We start from the raw sequence: 18,214 nt of genomic DNA, 5'->3' as shown, positions 1-18,214 counted from the left end.
ACCTTCGGACTTGGGCAGCGATGTGATAAAGTCCATAGAGACACTTTCCCATGGCCTTGTTGCTAGTGGTAGCGGCTCCAACAATCCCGCTGGGAGTTGATGATCCACCTTATCTTGTTGGCACACGAGACAAGTTCGCACATATGCCTCAATGTCGTCCCTCATGTGTGGCAAAAAATACGAGGCTTGGACTAGTGCGGTGGTGCGCTCGATTCCTGGGTGACCAGCCCACTTGGAGTCGTGGCACTCTTTGATTACTTCCTTCCGTAAGTTTCCCCACCTTGGCACGAGCAACCGATCTCCCTTGGTGAAGAGGATGCCTTCCTCTTGCCAAAAGCGCCTTGTCTTTCCCTCGAGCACTTTCTCCAGCAAGTCCTTTGCTAGCAGATCTTGTTGGAGGCCTTCCTTGATGCGTGAGACAAGGTCGAACTTCGGTTGGCTCATGCTAAGTGTCGCCAATTCGGCCTTGTGGCTTAGAGCGTCCGCAACGACATTGGCTTTACCCGGTTTGTACTCGAGCCGATAGTCGAATTCCGCAAGGAAGTCTTGCCACCGTGCTTGCTTCGAACTCAACTTCTTTTGAGTTTGGAAGTAGCTTGTCGCCACGTTGTCCGTCATGATCGTGAAGTGTGAGCCAAGTAAGTAATGTCACCACACTCTTAGACAATGGATAATGGCTGTCATCTCCTTTTCTTGCACCGTGTAGTGGCGTTCCGTATCGTTTAGTTTTCAACTCTCGAACGCTATAGGGTGGCCTTCTTGCATAAGGACTCCACCTATGGCGAAATCCGAGGCGTCCGTTTGAATTTCGAAGGGCTTTGTGTGGTCCGGAAGAGCGAGGACAGGTTCCTCCAAAATTGTCTTCTTCAACTCCTCGAATGCGCGTTGGCACTCTTCGGACCAATACCACGTTCTATTTTTCTTGAGCATATCCGTCAAGGGTGCCACCTTGGCCGAATAGCCCTTGATGAAGCGGCGATAGTAATTCACCAGTCCAAGGAATGAGCGAAGCTCGGGCACTTTTGAGGGAGGCTCCCAATTGAGGATGGCCTTTACTTTGGCGTTCTCCATCATAATCTTCCCGCCCGCAATCTTGTGGCCAAGGAACTCCACTTCTTGTTGTGCAAATGAGCACTTCTCTAACTTGAGGAAGAGCTCATTGTCTCGAAGTACTTAGAGGACTTGTCGCAAGTGTTGGGCATGATCCTCGAGCGTGGTGCTATACACCACTACGTCGTCCAAGAACACGACCACGAAGTGGTCGAGGAATGGTTGGAGCACTTTGTTCATGAGCGTGTAAAATGTGGCGGGTGCATTAGTAAGGCCAAAAGGTATCACAAGGAATTCGAAAGACCCGTAGCTTGTTGTGCACGCTGTCTTCGGTTCGTCTCCATTGGTGATGCGCACTTGGTAGTACCCGGAGCGCAAGTCGAGTTTGGTGAAGTACCGCGCTTTGCCAAGTTGGTCGAACAAGTCCGCAATCAAGGGAATCGGATACTTGTTCTTATGGTGATCTTGTTGAGCGCTCTATAGTCGATGCACATCCGTAACGAGCCATCCTTTTTCTTTTGGAAGAGCACGGGTGCACCGAATGGGGCCTTTGAGGGGCGAATGTAGCCTGCGTCCAGCAAGTCTTTGAGTTGTCTCCGCAACTCCTCTAATTCGGGTGGCGCCATGCGGTAGGGGGCCAAGGCTGGTGGCTTCGCGCCTTGTTCCAGCTTGATCGCATGATCTACCTCTCGTCAAGGTGGGAGCTTCTTAGGAAGTTCTGGAGGCATCATGTCCTTATACTCATTGAGGATGGCTTGAATTCGCGGAGGGACTTGGCTTGGCGACGTTCCGCTATTTCCTTCTGCGTTTAATTCCCGGATGGAGACCAAGAAGCTTGGGTCCTTTTTTAAAGCCCTTTTGAATTGCATGGCGGAGAGTGTCTTCTCCTCGGACTTGGCTCGCTCCGTGGGTACCATGCATGCTTTGCTCCCGTCGAGGATGCTTAGGGAGTTTGTAGCGGGCAGCGGGAAGGCATGGACTTGGTCAAAGAATTTCATGCCGAGAACCATCTTGAAGTCGTCTATGGGCACGATGGAGAAATCAAGCTTTCCGCTTCACGTACCGAGTGTTATGTGCACGCCTTGTGCAATTCCCGCAATTGGCTTGGCGGGTAAGTTTACGGCCTTCATTGTGCCTCCTTCCTTGGTGGCCTTGAGGCCTAAGTGTTTGGCCTCGTCTACGGACACAAAGTTTTGCGTCGCTCTCGTGTCTAGCAGCGCGCGAACGGACTGACCGTTTGCCTTTGCGCTTACATGTATGAGCCCTTTCTTGACGAGTGCGGGCTGTTGGCGATTGAGTGCGCCGAGGCGTTGGAGAGAACCCATGCTGAGTTGGGGTTCCTCCGTGGATATTGCGGGGTTGCTCTTGAGTTGGGCAGCAAGAGCATTAATCGACCTCTTCTCCGGACGGTTGCGTACCCAATGAGGACCGTTGCATATGAAGCATGGGCTTTGCGACTTTGGCGCCTCTTTCTTGCCCTCCGATTTTCCTTGCCCGCTCTTGTTGCTAGGCGGCTTTTTCTGTCCCCAATCTTTGCGGTTGTTGCCCTTGTCCTTGCGACTCTCTCCCCCACCTTTGCCTTGGTTGGCCTTTTTGTCCTTAGATTGGGTAGAGTATTCGGTGAGCGATTTGGCAACGGTGATGGCGTCGTCAAGTGTTTGAACACCACGCCTATCAAGCTCGGTCTTGGCCCAATCCTTGAGGCCATCTTGGAAGTAGAAGAGTGAATCCTTATCAGACATGTCACTTATCTCCAACATAAGGGTAGTGAACTCGTTGATGTAGTCCTGAATGCTACCCAATTGTTTTAGGCGACGTAGGTGCGCTCGTGCTTCCTTCTCTGCATTGCTTGGGGCGAACTTCTTTCGGAGTTCTTGCTTGAAGTCGGCCCAAGTGTCGATGGTGAAAATGCCCTTACCCATCTTGCCATGCTTGCGACGCCACCATAGTTGTGCAGCGCCTCTAAGGTAGGTGGGTGCAGTGCCCACTTTTGATGCCTCATCTCGGACACCCATGGCATCGAAGTATTGATCCAGTCTGAATAGGAAGTTGTCCACGATTGTGGCGTTACATGTGCCATCGTAGGTGTCGAGCTTTGGCACGTCAATGCGGTGCGCATCACTCGAGTTTGCTGAAGCTAGACTTGTGGAGAGTGTACGCTTATGCCATGCCCAATCCGAGCGGACTTCATCCACTTCCGCAGAGACAGCTCGTAGTTCGTCCTGAACAGAATTACAAAGTTTGAGCAACTCATCATGAAAAACACGAAACTCACCTCGGAGAGTGTTCGCTTGCTCTTGGATGAGAGCTTTTGTTGCCACCGTGAACTCGGCGTATTCCCCCTCGAGACCATCCACTCGTTCCTCCAATCCCTCGAGGCTATCTTGAGCGGCGGACAATGTGATTTCGAGAGTAGTCACACGAGGCTTCAGCGCATCCACGGATGGGGTCTTGGACTTGCCGCGAGTCTTGCCTTGGGCGTGTTCTCCCTCTCAGCCGCGGCTTGGTTCCGGTGGAACATCCACACCAACAACACCCTCTTGTGCTACGTTTGAAGGGTTGGCCATTGCTAGTGAACTAACTTGCGTATGTGCAAACCTTAGCTCTGATACCACTTGTCACGGGATAAGTATTTTGCGCAGCTAACCCGTGCGGCACGTAGACAACTTTGCCGAATGTTGCTAAGTAAGCCTAGAGCTTCTCGAACTAGAGAAGAGAGCAATGGAGCCGAATGAGAAAACTTATATTGCACAAAAAGAGATTACAATGCTTGAGTTGCTTACAAAGCTTGTTGTTGTGTTTGTTGGATACAAATGCCTAATGCCATCCCATATTTATAGGGGAGGCTTGCTAAGCTCTAGAGATTCTAGAGAATTCTACCACTTCCTAGCTATTTACATGTGCTGGAATTCTATGGAGAATTCTAGAGTATTTACAAGCTCACATGTGCTAGATTTGCCTAAAACTTTACCGAATTGGGCCAAGCTAGCACTCTTGGCCTTGTGTTGGCTCTCTAGCCCGAAATTGTGGGCAATTGGACTAGCGAATTGGGCGGTCCGCAACAGTAGGCTAACATTTTCTTCATATATATATATATATAACAGATTTTATTCTATGATGTGTTCTCTTTTGACGTCATACGTGGAAAATAATTAAATCATTTAAAGAATTGAAAGAAAATGGAAAAAAGGATAAAAAGAATCTCACGCGCTCACTAATTGAGCTCTTAACAAGTAGTATGAATTAGAATGCATCAAACTCAGTTGCCAGTTGGAAATTGATTCTGACTTGCATTAATTTGTAATCAAAGAAGAAATTTTCAACAAGTGCTTCCCATATGGATATTGGATCTAACCAGAAATTCTTCTTTTTTTTAGGTAGTGTTGCCTAACTTGGAGGCTTTGGAGATATCGGCAATACAATCTAATTATGCACTTCATCTTGAAATCCTTAATTTACTCATCAAAATGTGAACGCTTAGTGTATCATTTTTACACTATAAGAAATAGTTGTATTACCGACCAGCATTTTTAGGTATTGTCATTGACGAGCCGTTGGATAAATATGAAAAGTATCATAACTTGGTGATAAAGAAAATTCGTTTGTCGGAAATGGAATGTCGAGCCCAAAATTACTCTAAACGTGGTAAAGTTAGATTTTGGCCCAATTTCTTTGAAAGTTTTATACATAAAGTACTTTTTTATGTAATTTGTGCAATCTGAAGGGAGGTATTGTAAAATTAACATAAATAAATGTAATATGCCACTACCGTTTAAAACAAAAAAGATATCAGGAAATAGAAAAAAAAAAAAATAATAATAATAACAACATTAAAAGAAAAAGGAAATTACGGAGAAGAATAATCGCTTCTTGATCTCAACTCTCAATTCCAATACAATCTCTGAATCTCACTTCTCGATGGGGCGAAGGAGGATCTGTCTCCATTCTTCATTCGCATTTACTCAGTGGTAATCAATTCTTCACTCTCACTCGCCTTATTTCCTGCAGATTTCTTCATTTTCCTTCACTGTTCGTTTTTAAGGTTCCATTGTATTTCCATTGAGTTTGCAACTGTTCAATTGCTCGATCCTTATTAGTTTTGGGACTTCAATGACCATAGAAGACAAATCTCACAGACAACTCTTCATTCTTTTGTTTTTGTTTTTTTATTGGCTGATTTATTTACTTATTTCTTTCTCTGATGTCCTAATTTATCCTATGATATTTTAATTGATGTATTACGTTCATGTTATGTTTATGGATGCTTGCTCTACTGTCCTAATTTACAATTAAATTTTACTCGGTCCTTAGCTATCGATTCACAATGGTGTGTCATTAATATGTACTTTTGTCTTATTTTATATTTCATTAACTATTATTTCAACAATTGCTGGAGGTGTCAAATAATGAATTTGTATGAGCTTCAGTCCGAGGTAATTATCATTTTCATTTCGTTTTATTTGATCTCTAGGTTTATTTTATCGTTTCATCTAAATTATTTGGAATGCATCAGCTGATTTATTCTTAATTTTGGAACGAATTTCATGCAACGGATGGTTACGTAGGATGAGTAGAGTATCTCTCTAGGGTCACAACTTAAGCTATAAGTACCTATTTAGGGTGTATAATATACCTTTCGAAGTTCGCGACGAGGGGAATCTAATCTAATATTGTAGCGCCACATTAGCCTAATGGTTCGATTGAAAATTATATTTATTTCATATTATTTTACAAGTTTAAGATCCATTTTCCTATTGCTTTTTGAATTTTTATCTTCTTTTTTTTTAGACAGAGAATTTAAGTAGCATTTATCTTATTTCAGTTAGGAGAATATTATTATATAGTAATATTTTAGGTTTACTTATTTTGGTAAATTCGTGATATTTAGGTTTAGTTTAAAAGGAGTCCAAAACCCTAATTTGGTTATTCAGACTTTCATTAATAAAATATAAAACTTTCTAAAAGAGAAAATGCTCGTCCGGTACCTGTATTTTAACTTCAATGCACGTTTAGTCTTTATATTTTAAAAAATACCTCAATATACCTTGATATTAAATACGTTATATTTTTTCTTTAAATTTTATTTACTTTTACAATGATATCCTGGCAATAATATTCTTAAATTAATTAATTTATTTATAAAAAAGTTAATTGACAAATTAATCAATAAATATCAATATGATATAACCAGTATTTTTGTACTTTTACAACAATCTTACTAATAAATGCATAAAAAAATTAATTTACGATATTAGTCCTAAAACTAAAATAATAACATAAAATTTTTTATTAATATTTACTTTGTTTAAGGCTGGCTGGATGAATTACCATTTTTTATTTTCATTAATATTCCCAAAAATATTATTCCAAGAGTATTATTGTAAAAAGAAAAAAAATAAGGGTAGGAATGAAATATATTTCATAGTAGGGGGGTGTCTTGAGGTTGAGGCACTTTTTATAAAATATAAGAACTAAATGCGCTCTTAAATCAAAATATAGAAATTAAATGAGCATTTATCCCTTTTAAAAAGATTGTGTTTCTCAATCTTTTCAATCTCAACGTTTTTGTTTCCGTTTCATCATAAGTTCTAATGTTTGGATCTCAGCTTTATGTGCAAATTTTACATCATTGAAGGTCTTTTGATCTGAGTTAAGATCATAAAATTATACTTGCATTGGTCAGGTTATACGAAAATTGTACAAAATAATATTCTTATATAACTGTTGTCCTCTGTTATTACGGAATCCCCAAGTTCTGAAGAAGATCGAAATCAGATCTCTCTACTGTGAAGCCCCTGGAATAAGAGCTCCAAATGTGCTACCGTTGAAAGCATGGCAGAAAACTTAGTACTTAATTAACACTCTTTATGACTTCAATATTTTACTTAACATGAAAAATTCTTTCTAGCTTGCATCATTGTGAAGATAAATTGTCGTAGTTCTGACAATGAACAAGTATAAATGTCGACAGAGATAAGTTGAACAATTAATGTTACCAGCAATCGGTTGCTGTGAGCGCCAACCACCATTTTCATATTTAAGCCTTTTGAACAGTAACACAAAATATGGCAAGTGGCAACCACATCAAATAATCAAATTGTTGATAGATTTTGAAAGCTTTAATTTGCTTGATATATATTTAAATATTTCAACAGATGCTCTTTTCGCTACTCACGGGGCACGCTGAGTTAGAAACGGTTTGGATGTCAATATTACTCCAAGTGCCTCAGAATGAAAAAAAACCATCTGGTTACCTGCACTTTTGTTTAAGCAGCTAATGAAGAATTAGCACGAAATAGTACACAAACTCGCGAGAAATTTCATTAGTAGATCATCATCCTGGGAGGAAACCAGCATCTTGACGCTTTTGTGATCAAGAAAATCTGCCAGAACCCCAATTAATGAAAAAAAAATTATAACTTCATTTACATATAGTTTTACAAAATCAACAGGACACTCACAGAGCACCTCCTACAGCTGGACCGGCAGTTTTGGTAAGCGACACTACAGTCATAGCAAGTCCATTAGCAGCTCCTCTTTGATGCTGTTCCTTTTGTTGTGGCATAAACCAACAAATTAAATTTAAACTTTGACACATACAAAATTTGAAAAAGCTGAAAGCATGTAAATGTACTAAACAAACAAAAGAAAAAAAATATTTACCACTGCTCTGTTTTGCAGAAGGAATAACCTAGTTATTATAGACACCTGATGTTATAATTCAGGAAGAGTAAAATAGAATTACAACATTTCTAATAAAAAAAGACACAAAATAATTTTATACATACTTGCTGATGGATAATATAACCTAAGTATATGGATCAATGATTAGGATATCCACTTACAGCTAAAACATTCTTCATCACAGAAGCACAGTTTATCAAAAAGGCAAGGCTGAACCCAGATAGCATTGCTATGTAAGTGTAACTTGTCAAAAGCGGTATCGATAAAACCTGTACATACATAGAAAATTATGGGACCAAAACCATGAAGAAAAGTATTTTATAAACAAATATGTTTGAAACAAACTATCAAATGGTCTAAATGCCACATGGTGTGTTCAAAATTATTGTTCTGTTTTAGTGACAAAACACTCATCCCATGACATTGAGCTATCAATTCTCATGGCTTCGTCACGCTTGAAAGGTTTGGTAGTTGTTCTGTTTTATCTTCAGTTTCATTTGTGATCACAGAAACGTTAGGACTTGCGTGCATGAAAGCACATTAAATCACAGAAATTTTGTGAGAAATGCCTGCAAGTGAAATTTTATCAGCAGTCTTGTAATTTTCTATTTTTGTTGTTGTCGTCATTTTTTTACTACTAGTACTGTTTGAAATTCTAAATTTATTTTATTTTGTTTGCTTCACTTCCAATTTTCAAAAACTTTGAAGAATGCTAAGAGAAGGAGCAAAGGGCTAAAGAGTCAAATGTAACATTGCTATTAATTTGTTAATTGCCATCATTTTTAATTTTTGCACTGTTTGTTCTGTTTACCCATTTATTTCATTTGGTTTGCTTCACATCTATCTTTCCTAACTTAGGAAGGCAAGGATTTTGTACTTGAGAACAAATAGCAGTTACTCAAAATGTGGCAACCACACCAAATAATCAATTTGTTGAGAAATTTTTAAAGCTGTTGATAAAATTTGAAAAGTTCTGAAGAAGATTCAGGTCACTCGCGTGCAGCCTCTGGAATAAGAGCTGTGTTAATGTTTAAAAGTTTTCATGTTGTGGGGCTTCCAACTTCATTATTCTACTAATGCTTTACTTCACTACATTGACAGCGTTGAAAGTGTAACTAAAACCCTTGCTTTCACAAGCAAGCATCGGTGAATGAAAAAGAAAGTCTCTCTCGAAGGTAATTGACAGAGGAGCAATCTTCTTACTCTTTAACTAAATATCAGAAATACAAGGTTAAGGCAGCTAGGGTTGCGAAGGAGAAGGATCGTTCCCGGATTTTGCCTGCTTCAAGTTGTTGGGCTTGGTGAACCAAGTTGTGTACACGAATTGCTTATGAGGGCCCACATGGTTGCAGACAAGCCTGAGCTTTTGTCTCTCCCTCATGTCTCACATTTTATGATGAATCAAATTGAACTCCCAACACGGTAGTTCATAAAATATGCTTTTCTTCGTCCAAGTAATCTTATCATTTCTCTCATTTTATTCATTCTCCACTTTTCAAGTCTTCAATCTTAAACTCAGTAAGTATATTATTCAACTGCTTTTTCACTTCAGCTCCAGACATCCGAGAAGGTGCTTGTCCCCACTCTCTAGATTTATCAAAAGGCACTATATTTTCGAAACCTATGATTCGTCAGTAAAAATCGACGTTACCGACGTGACAAAATTTTCTACTATGTATCAACCAATTAGATCTAGTGTTTTGTTGGCAAACAAGAAATGCTTATTTACCTTTAATACTCCACTCAGACAAGTTGGCATGTGCTAGAAAGTCACTGATAGTCCATAACAATGCTGTGTGTGAATTGAATATTTGATTACGTGATGTATCATGTATCATTCCAACCATATCATCATCAGCACCCGAGTCATGACTAACCTGTTTCTTGGTTAGATTCCAAAGATGAAGATGGCTCATCATGCAATATCCAGTTTTAATACTTTAACCAAAAACCATTTATAATGATATGGTCTCTTGCTACTTCCCTTAAAACGAAATATTCGACACTTCTTACAAGGATAATAAATTCTTGCATCACCAACAACATTCTCAAATGCAAAATCTATAACTTAGATATCTATTGGCCAAACCAACCCAACTCTTCTCCATTACCATCTCCTTTTAATGCACTACAAAAATTAGTTAGATAAATCATTTTAGTTTTTCATTTCTACTACTGACCAAGATATTTTCGTGTGTGCACAGTTTTGCAATATAATTAAAAAATCATTATACAATTTTATGGTTAATTTCATTAGAATTTATATATATGAAAGCAAGTAAAGCGACAAGAATCAGAGAAAAAGACGTGAAAATTAAAGTATATATACAACAATAATTAATGTAAAAAACAGTTTCCAATACCTTCTGTAAAGAAATATCCTCACCCACAGCTGAGAACTTCAGTTGGTTATCAATTACAGATACAAAGCATGTTACCTAGAAACAAAAAAAAAGGTCAGCCAGCTGAAACATATTTATAAACCAACATTGGAGATAGTACTCCATTTATAAACAAAATTACAAGCTCAAAACCAAGTTAACTCAGCAAAACTATAACCGATTACGTCCATCCAACTCAGCTCCTCCACTCCCATCAATATGTCCAACACTCCCTTCATATTTACAAAAGGTAAGTGGTCGCGTATATCCCTCTCAAGAATGCATAAGTTTCTTCAATCTCAAGTACTTTAAAGTTTTCTTCTACGTTTATAGAAATTTCGGCAGCATCTCCCTTTAGTTCTCCAAGCAACGACATAGATATATGAGTGTTTATGTGTTATCTAGTATGCACCCAAAGAAGATGAGAAGCAGCTTGCGAAAAACTCATTTTTACGTGGGAAAAAAACTTCAGCTACTAGCTACCATAGAAAACTATGCATTCCCAAACAGTTCAAGCCTAGACAATTCAAGAATTATTAATAGGCATATGATCCTCACTATCATCCAAAGATGACACTAATAAAACATGTGTCTATTAATAATTTCTTAAACGATCTAAGCTTTCAATGCATGTTGTTAAATGTGAACCTGAATCAGAACCTTCTGAAGGAGACGACTTTGTCGTTTCCAGAATTGAATGAGAAACGACAAAGCAAACATACAGATAACACTGCCGTATGACAACCAGCAACTATCATACGAAAGGCTTAAGTAACGCACGTGACTTGCACGATCAAGCTTAAGTTAAACGGCAGCTGCTGATGCCGTTTCAATTTGAAGAGCTGTTACATACAGTTAGGATTGGCGGGAGTTTGCTGGGTCTGTTGAAACAAACCCAGAATGAGAGCTGTTGTACAGCTCACATATCTGGATCTCTTCCGAGTTGTATATATAGCCTTGAGGGCTATACTTGGGAGGAATCGTTCCTTGTAGCAATTACTCTAATACTTGTAATCTGTTAAAGCATAAAGAAAAGCTATGGCTTCTGTTTCTCAAGAGGATGTAGGCTGCAAAGCCGAACCTCTATAATCCCCTTTGCATTTCGTTTTGCTTGATTCTTTCTTAATTCCTGTCTCTGATTAAAATACCCTTATTCTTAATCTGATTTCTATATCGATCCTTCATTCTTTCCTTAACAAGATCAGTGTGTGGTGATTTATTGGGTAAAAGAATTAAGGTTTCTCATTCTTAATTACAACAAATTGGTATCAGAGCTCACATCTCTGAATCTTGAGAGCAAGAATGGCAACACAGAGACTTGATGTGGAGAAGTTCACGGGAGAAAATGACTTCCATCTTTGGAGGCTGAAGATGAGAGCATTGCTGGTTCACCAGGGAATTGAAGAAGTGCTGGAGGATCCAAGAACCTCGAAAAAGATCAGCAAAGTCAAAGATGAAGACATGCAAGAAGCCATGGACAAAGCTCACAGCACTATAATCCTAAGTCTAGGAGATGGAGTACTTAGAGAAGTGGGAGACCAAACAACAACTGCAGGCCTTTGGAAGAAGCTAGAGGATTTGTACACAAAGAAATCTTTGACAAAAAGATTGAGTACAAAGAAAAGGCTCTACACACTCCAGATGGAAGAAGGCAGCTCTTTAACTACTCACATTGATGCCTTCAATAGGATCATTTTAGATCTAGAAGACATTAATGTAAAGATTGAAGACGAGGATAAAGCCATTATTCTGCTATCTTCATTACCATCTTCCTATGAACATTTTGTTGACACTCTCTTGTATGGTAGACAATCACTGGCCATGCAAGATTTCAAGGAAGCCTTGAGTTCCAAAGAAAGCTTTAAGAAATCAGAAACAAAAGATGGTGAAGGGTTGTCAGTAAGAGGGAGATCAGAGAAGAGAGATGGCTGGAAAGGAAAAAAGAAAGGAAGATCAAAATCTAAGAACAGTGCCTTGAAGTGCTTCCACTGCCACAAGGAAGGTCACTTCAAAAGGGATTGCCCTGAGAGAAAGATTAAGCCTAAGGATGCTAATAACAGAAGTGGAAATGCTGCTGTTGCTTCTGAAGATTCAGATGAGGGATATGACTCTGCTGGTGTTCTGGTAGCCTCAAACATGCAAACTGAAGGTAAATGGGTTCTTGACTCTGGCTGCACCTATCACATGTGCCCCCATAAAAACTTATTCAGTAGCTATCAACCCTTTGAAGGAGGTAAAGTCTTGATGGGAAACAATGCTTCCTGTAAAGTCATTGGTATAGGCTCTGTTAGATTGAAAATGTCTGATGGTATAATTAGAGAACTTGATAATGTAAGGCATATTCCAGAGCTTAAAAGAAATCTAATTTCCCTAAGCATGTTAGATAAAGCAGGGTGTTGCATCAGACTTGAATCAAGCTCCTTAAAAGTTATTAAAGGGTCTCTGATACTAATGAAAGGTGTAATGCAGCATGGATTATACATACTGCAAGGATCAGCAATAACTGGGGATGTTGGGGTAGTGATAAAACAGGAACTAGATAAAACTTTACTGTGGCATTTCAGGTTGGGTCATGTAAGTGAAAGTGGGCTGAAAGAACTAGAAAAACAGGGAGCTCTAGGGAGTGATAAGATAAGTACTGTTGGATTCTGTGAGGAGTGTGTCCTAGGAAAGTCCTCAAGAACCAGGTTTAAAACTGCAGTGCACAATACTAAGGGTACTTTGGATTATATTCACTCGGATATGTGGGGACCAGCACAGATTGAATCTCTAGGTGGAGCTTGTTATTTTTTGTCTATGATAGATGACTTCTCTAGGATGGTATGGGTGTATCCAATAAGGAGCAAAGATCAGGCTTTTGATAGATTCAAAGCCTGAAAAACCTTGATTGAAACTCAAACTAATAGAAAAGTTAGAAGGGTTAGAACTGATAATGGACTTGAGTTTTACAATAAACAGTTTGATGATTTGTGTGAAAAGAGTGGAATCCAGAGACACAAAACTGTTAGGCACACACCACAACAAAATGGTTTGGCAGAAAGAATGAATAGAACATTAATGGAAAGAGTTAGATGCATGCTATTTCATTCAAAGCTGCTAAAGACATTATGGGCTGAAACTTTGTGTACAGCTTGTTACCTGATAAATAGATGCCCCTCAACTGCAATAGAACTTAAAACACCTTATGAAGTTTGGTCAGGGAGATTAGCTGACTACACCAAGTTGAGAATTTTTGGCTGCACTGCTTATGCACACATCAAGCAGGGCAAGCTTGAACCAAGGGCATTGAAATGTGCTTTCCTAGGGTATCCTAGTGGAACTAAGGGTTACAGGCTGTGGTGTGTAGACCTTAAACCACCTAAGTGCATAATAAGCAGGGATGTTATTTTCAATGAGTCTGAGATGCTGAAAAATCAGACTTCTACTCAAAGCTCAATTCAGAAAATCCCAAGTGCAGAGACACCTCACTTTGAGGTGGAGCTATCAAAAACTGAGGATGATCAGAACACAAGTCATACTGGAGAAACTCAAGGCTCAGATGAGACCAGTGCTCAAACACTAGAGCACATCTCAATACAAGATTATCAGCTTACCAGAGACAGACAGAAGAGACAAATTAAAGCACCAGAGAGATTGGGATATGCTGACTTAATAGCATATGCCTTGACAGCAGCACAGGAGGTTGATCAAGAGGAACCAAAAACTTATGAAGAAGCTATAGCATGTAAAGAATCAACTCAATGGATCAAGGCCATGGAAGATGAGATGGACTCTCTAAATAAGAATGGCACCTGGAAATTGATTCAAAAAACCAGAAGGAAGGAAGGTTGTGGGTTGCAAATGGATCTACAAAATAAAAGATGGAATCCATGATGTTGAACCAAAGAGATTCAAAGCAAGATTGGTAGCAAAGGGCTTTACCCAAAGGGAAGGGGTTGATTACACTGAAGTCTTCTCACTTGTAGTCAGACACACATCAATAAGGATTATTCTGTCACTGGTAGCTGTTTATGATATGCATCTTGAACAATTAGATGTTAAAACAGCCTTCCTACATGGTGATCTACAAGAGGAGATTGTAATGTCACAACCTGAGGGCTTTGTGAATACTCAACATCCTGATTGGGTTTGCTTACTTCAAAAATCTTTGTATGGGCTCAAGCAGTCCCCCAGACAGTGGTACTTGAAATTTGACAGCTACATGCAAGAACTGAATTTCCAGAAATCCAGTTATGACTGCTGTGTATATCTCAGAAAGACCTACGGGGAGGAAGTGATCTATCTTGTCCTGTATGTTGATGACATGCTTCTGGCAAGTAAAAGTATGAAGTTGATCAATCTGCTGAAGCAACAACTCAGAGATAAGTTTGACATGAAAGATCTTGGCCCAGCAAAAAAGATCTTAGGTGTTGAAATGATAAGGAACAGAACAGCCAGGACCTTGTTTCTATCACAAGAAAAATATGTCAACAAAATTTTAGAGAAGTTTGGGATGCTGAACTGTAAACCAGTGTCCACTCCAATGGCAGCTCATTTCAGGTTATCAAGTCAGCAGTGCCCAAGCACTGAATCAGAACAAACTGAAATGTTGAAAACTCCATATGCTAACTCAGTGGGCTGCCTAATGTATGCAATGGTCTTAACAAGACCTGATTTGTCATATGCAGTAAGCCTGGTCAGCAGGTTTATGTCAAATCCAGGGAAAGAACACTGGAGGGCTGTGAAATGGATACTGAGGTATCTAAAAGGGATTACAAGGTATGGTCTGCTGTATGGAGGGGAGAGAGCTAACTACAATCTGGTTGAGGGTTCTGTTGACTCTGATTATGCAGGAGATCTAGACAACAGAAGATCACTCACTGGGTTTCTCTTCACACTTAATAACTGCACAATCAGCTGGAAAGCATCACTTCAAAGTGTAGTGGCCCTATCTACAACAGAGGCAGAGTACACAGCTGCTGTAGAGGCCTTCAAAGAAGCAATATGGTTAAGGGGCATGATAAATGAATTGGGGTATCAACAAACATCCATACCAATTCTATGTGACAGTCAAAGTGCTATCAGTCTGAGCAAAAATCAAGTCCATCATGAAAAGACCAAGCACATCGACATCAAGCTCCATTTCATCAGGCTGGAAGTCTCTAAAGGAACTGTGAAGCTTGTAAAGGTTCATACCACTAACAATGTTGCTGATATGTTGACAAAGCCAGTTCCAATGGCTAAGTTTGAGCACTGCTTAGACTTAGCTGGCATCTGTAGAATATGAAGATACAGAAGCTCGAGAAGAAGAAGCCATAGGAGTGCTGTGATTCAGATTCAAGGTGGAGATTGTTAAATGTGAACCTGAATCAGAACCTTCTGAAGGAGACGACTTTGTCGTTTCCAGAATTGGATGAGAAACGACAAAGCAAACATACAAATAACACTGCCGTATGACAACCAGCAACTATCATACGAAAGGCTGAAGTAACGCACGTGACTTGTGTTGAGTGTTAGAAAATGCATATTTATAAAGGAGAAAACCGTCATTTTACATTTCAAGTCTTACTAACAACTCTTACTTTTATGTATTTAACCTTCTTGTGATGTAATTACGTGTGTGTTATTTTAATTAAGTATTTTATGTATTTTAGGGGCATTATAGTCATTTCACAATAAAGGAGAGATCAGACGGCAAAACGGACATCACTTTTGAACTCAGGACGGTCGAAAACCTTAGGAGGAGCATAAAAGGAAAAATGGCACTATTCACATGTACGGTACTATTCACGTATACGGTACTGTCTACGTTACTGTTCACGACACTGTTCACATAGACGGATCGATGACGTGGCATTGACCGATGATGTGGCATTGACTGATGAGGTGTCACGATCCTGTTGGACTAAAATTCTTATGTACTGTTGATGGTGACGTGGCAGCATATCAGTGGACGAAAAATCTCGCGTACGGTGCATGCATCACACAGGATTATTGTCAACCAAACTGTGTTACTGTTCATCCGGGTCAAACCGTGTTACTGTTCATCCGCGTGGTCAAACCGTGGACTGTTGACTAATGACGTGGCGCAATCCTGAACGTCCAAACTGTTTTTAATCCGATGGCCATGATTTACTCCATGTATCTATAAAAAGGGGGCCTCCCCCCCCTAATTTGATATCTCTGAATCCATTTTTGGGATCCATTTTCTGTAATTCCTTCTCCATCTTGTATTTTCTTTGTATTTTAATAAATTCCCATTTTGCCCTTAGTTCAATTATGAGTGGCTAATTTTCTTTCAAGCTTGGGTTGAAGGTGAAGTCTCAACATGTGTCATGGGCTTTATTTGGTAAATTTATTTTCTTTTCCCCTCTAGTTTTTGTGGATGATTTGACTTATCGTCGACAAATAATACTGATCTTGTCTAGATACCGCCTTGGTTACACCGGCTCTCTAGTATAAGGTTATTATTATTTGGCACGATAAGCCCTTAGCACCATATTGATTAGAGCGTGGTTCATGAGGTGTGGATTCCCCCCTCATGATTTAATTGGTATTAATAAGGAATATTTAGCCCATGATGCATGTTGATACGGATCCAGATACCCAAGTACGTCATTTCAATAGATTTCGCTTCAACTTATTCTCGCCATTGCAATTCCAATTTTGGAATTTATTATCGCAATTTCAATTCCAATTTTAGGATAATTTAAATCACTTCCACCACAATTCCAACCACCCATTTTTGCAAAATTAATTCTATACACAATTAAAATCCACCTCCTCGTGGGATCGACACTTGTCACCATTGATCTACACTACAATAGATTCGTGCGCTTGCGAGTTCATTAAAATTTGCACAACAAGTTTTTGGCGCCGTTGCCGGGGAGGTAAGTAGTTTTAATTCATAGAATTAATTTTTGTGAATAATTTCTTTTATTTGTTTTCTTGTATTTTTTTTATTATTATTATTAAAAAAAAAAGTAAATCTACATTTAAAGGTTAGTATTTCTTTTCTTTTTCTCTTCTTTAAAATTGTGTAATTTAATTTTCAATTTATTTTTTCTTTGTAATTTTTGTTTATTTTATTAATTTAATTTTTAGTTAATTTATTTCACGTATTTGTTTTTGTGTATTTTTATAGAAAGGTTGTAATAGCGCAATAAGGTTAGTATCGTAATTTCTCCCTCTTCTTTATTTTTATTTGTTTTGTTCCCATCTTTATTTTTATTTTATTTGTTTTGCATGCATGGTCGTAGGTCGTTATTACCTAATCTTGAACCTATAGACCTTGAATTAGAAAAAACACTTCGCACACAAAAGCACATTAAAAATAAATTTGGAATGGATTTACAAGCACCACAGGAGAGGCCATTTAAGGACTATTTTAGTCCCTTAGCTAATTTGAGCACATCATGCATAAGATACCCAAATGTAGCTGCTAGGAGTTTTGAATTAAAACCTAGTGTGCTAAATTGTCTCCCCACATTCTATGGCTTAGAAAATGAGGACCCATATAATCATCTGAATGATTTTCATACCATTTGTCAAACTTTTAAATATGAAAATTTTTCAGACGATGATGTTAAACTCAGATTATTCCCATTTTCTTTAAAGGATAGAGCTCGTTCATGGTTAAATACTTTGCCTGCTAATAGCATTGCATCATGGGAACAAATGGTTACAAAATTTCTAAATAAATATTTCCCAGTGCATAAAACCAATTCTATTCGCAGGGAAATTTCAGAGTTTACACAAAGAGAGGACGAGCAGTTTTTCGAAACTTGGGAGCGATTCAATGGGCTACTCTTGAAGTGTCCACATCATGGATACGAGAAATGGCACCAATGCCAATACTTTTTGGAGGGATTATTGCCGAATGTGCAAGAATGGCTAATGGCAACAAGTGGAGGAGAGCTAATGTCAAAAAGTGCAACAGAGATTTAAGAATTCTTCCAGCGACAAGCGGATAATTCCCAACAACGGAGTCGATCACTCAGGAATACTAGAAGAATTAAAGGAGTGAATGAGGTTCAAATTGGCGAGTCAAATTCAGAAATCAAAGAAGTCAAAGCAATAATAGAAGGTCTCTCTCGACAAATAGCATCGTTATCGACTGC

At 39.0% G+C, this 18,214-nt stretch overlaps 1 protein-coding gene and 1 non-coding gene across 2 annotated transcripts; both read right to left on the bottom strand.

Annotated features, from left to right (window-relative positions):
- Nucleotides 1-729: 729 nt before the first annotated feature.
- Nucleotides 730-1,676, bottom strand: LOC112101512 (uncharacterized mitochondrial protein AtMg00860-like). Its single transcript, XM_024192180.1, has 2 exons — nucleotides 1,499-1,676; nucleotides 730-1,139 (listed from the first exon to the last, which is right to left on the bottom strand). The coding sequence occupies exons 1-2, from the start codon at nucleotides 1,674-1,676 to the stop codon at nucleotides 730-732; spliced, it is 588 nt and encodes a 195-aa protein (XP_024047948.1).
- Nucleotides 1,677-17,822: 16,146 nt separating this feature from the next.
- LOC112101513 lies at nucleotides 17,823-17,926 on the bottom strand. Its single transcript, XR_002907547.1, has one exon. It is a non-coding gene; the product is annotated as a small nucleolar RNA R71 (small nucleolar RNA).
- Nucleotides 17,927-18,214: the final 288 nt, after the last annotated feature.

This window comes from Citrus clementina, unplaced genomic scaffold (genome assembly GCF_000493195.1).
Source record: "Citrus clementina cultivar Clemenules unplaced genomic scaffold, Citrus_clementina_v1.0 scaffold_13, whole genome shotgun sequence".
NCBI lineage: Eukaryota > Viridiplantae > Streptophyta > Magnoliopsida > Sapindales > Rutaceae > Citrus > Citrus x clementina.
The sequence above is the reverse complement of the archived record's forward strand: the minus strand, read 5'-3'. Positions and strand labels throughout refer to the sequence as shown.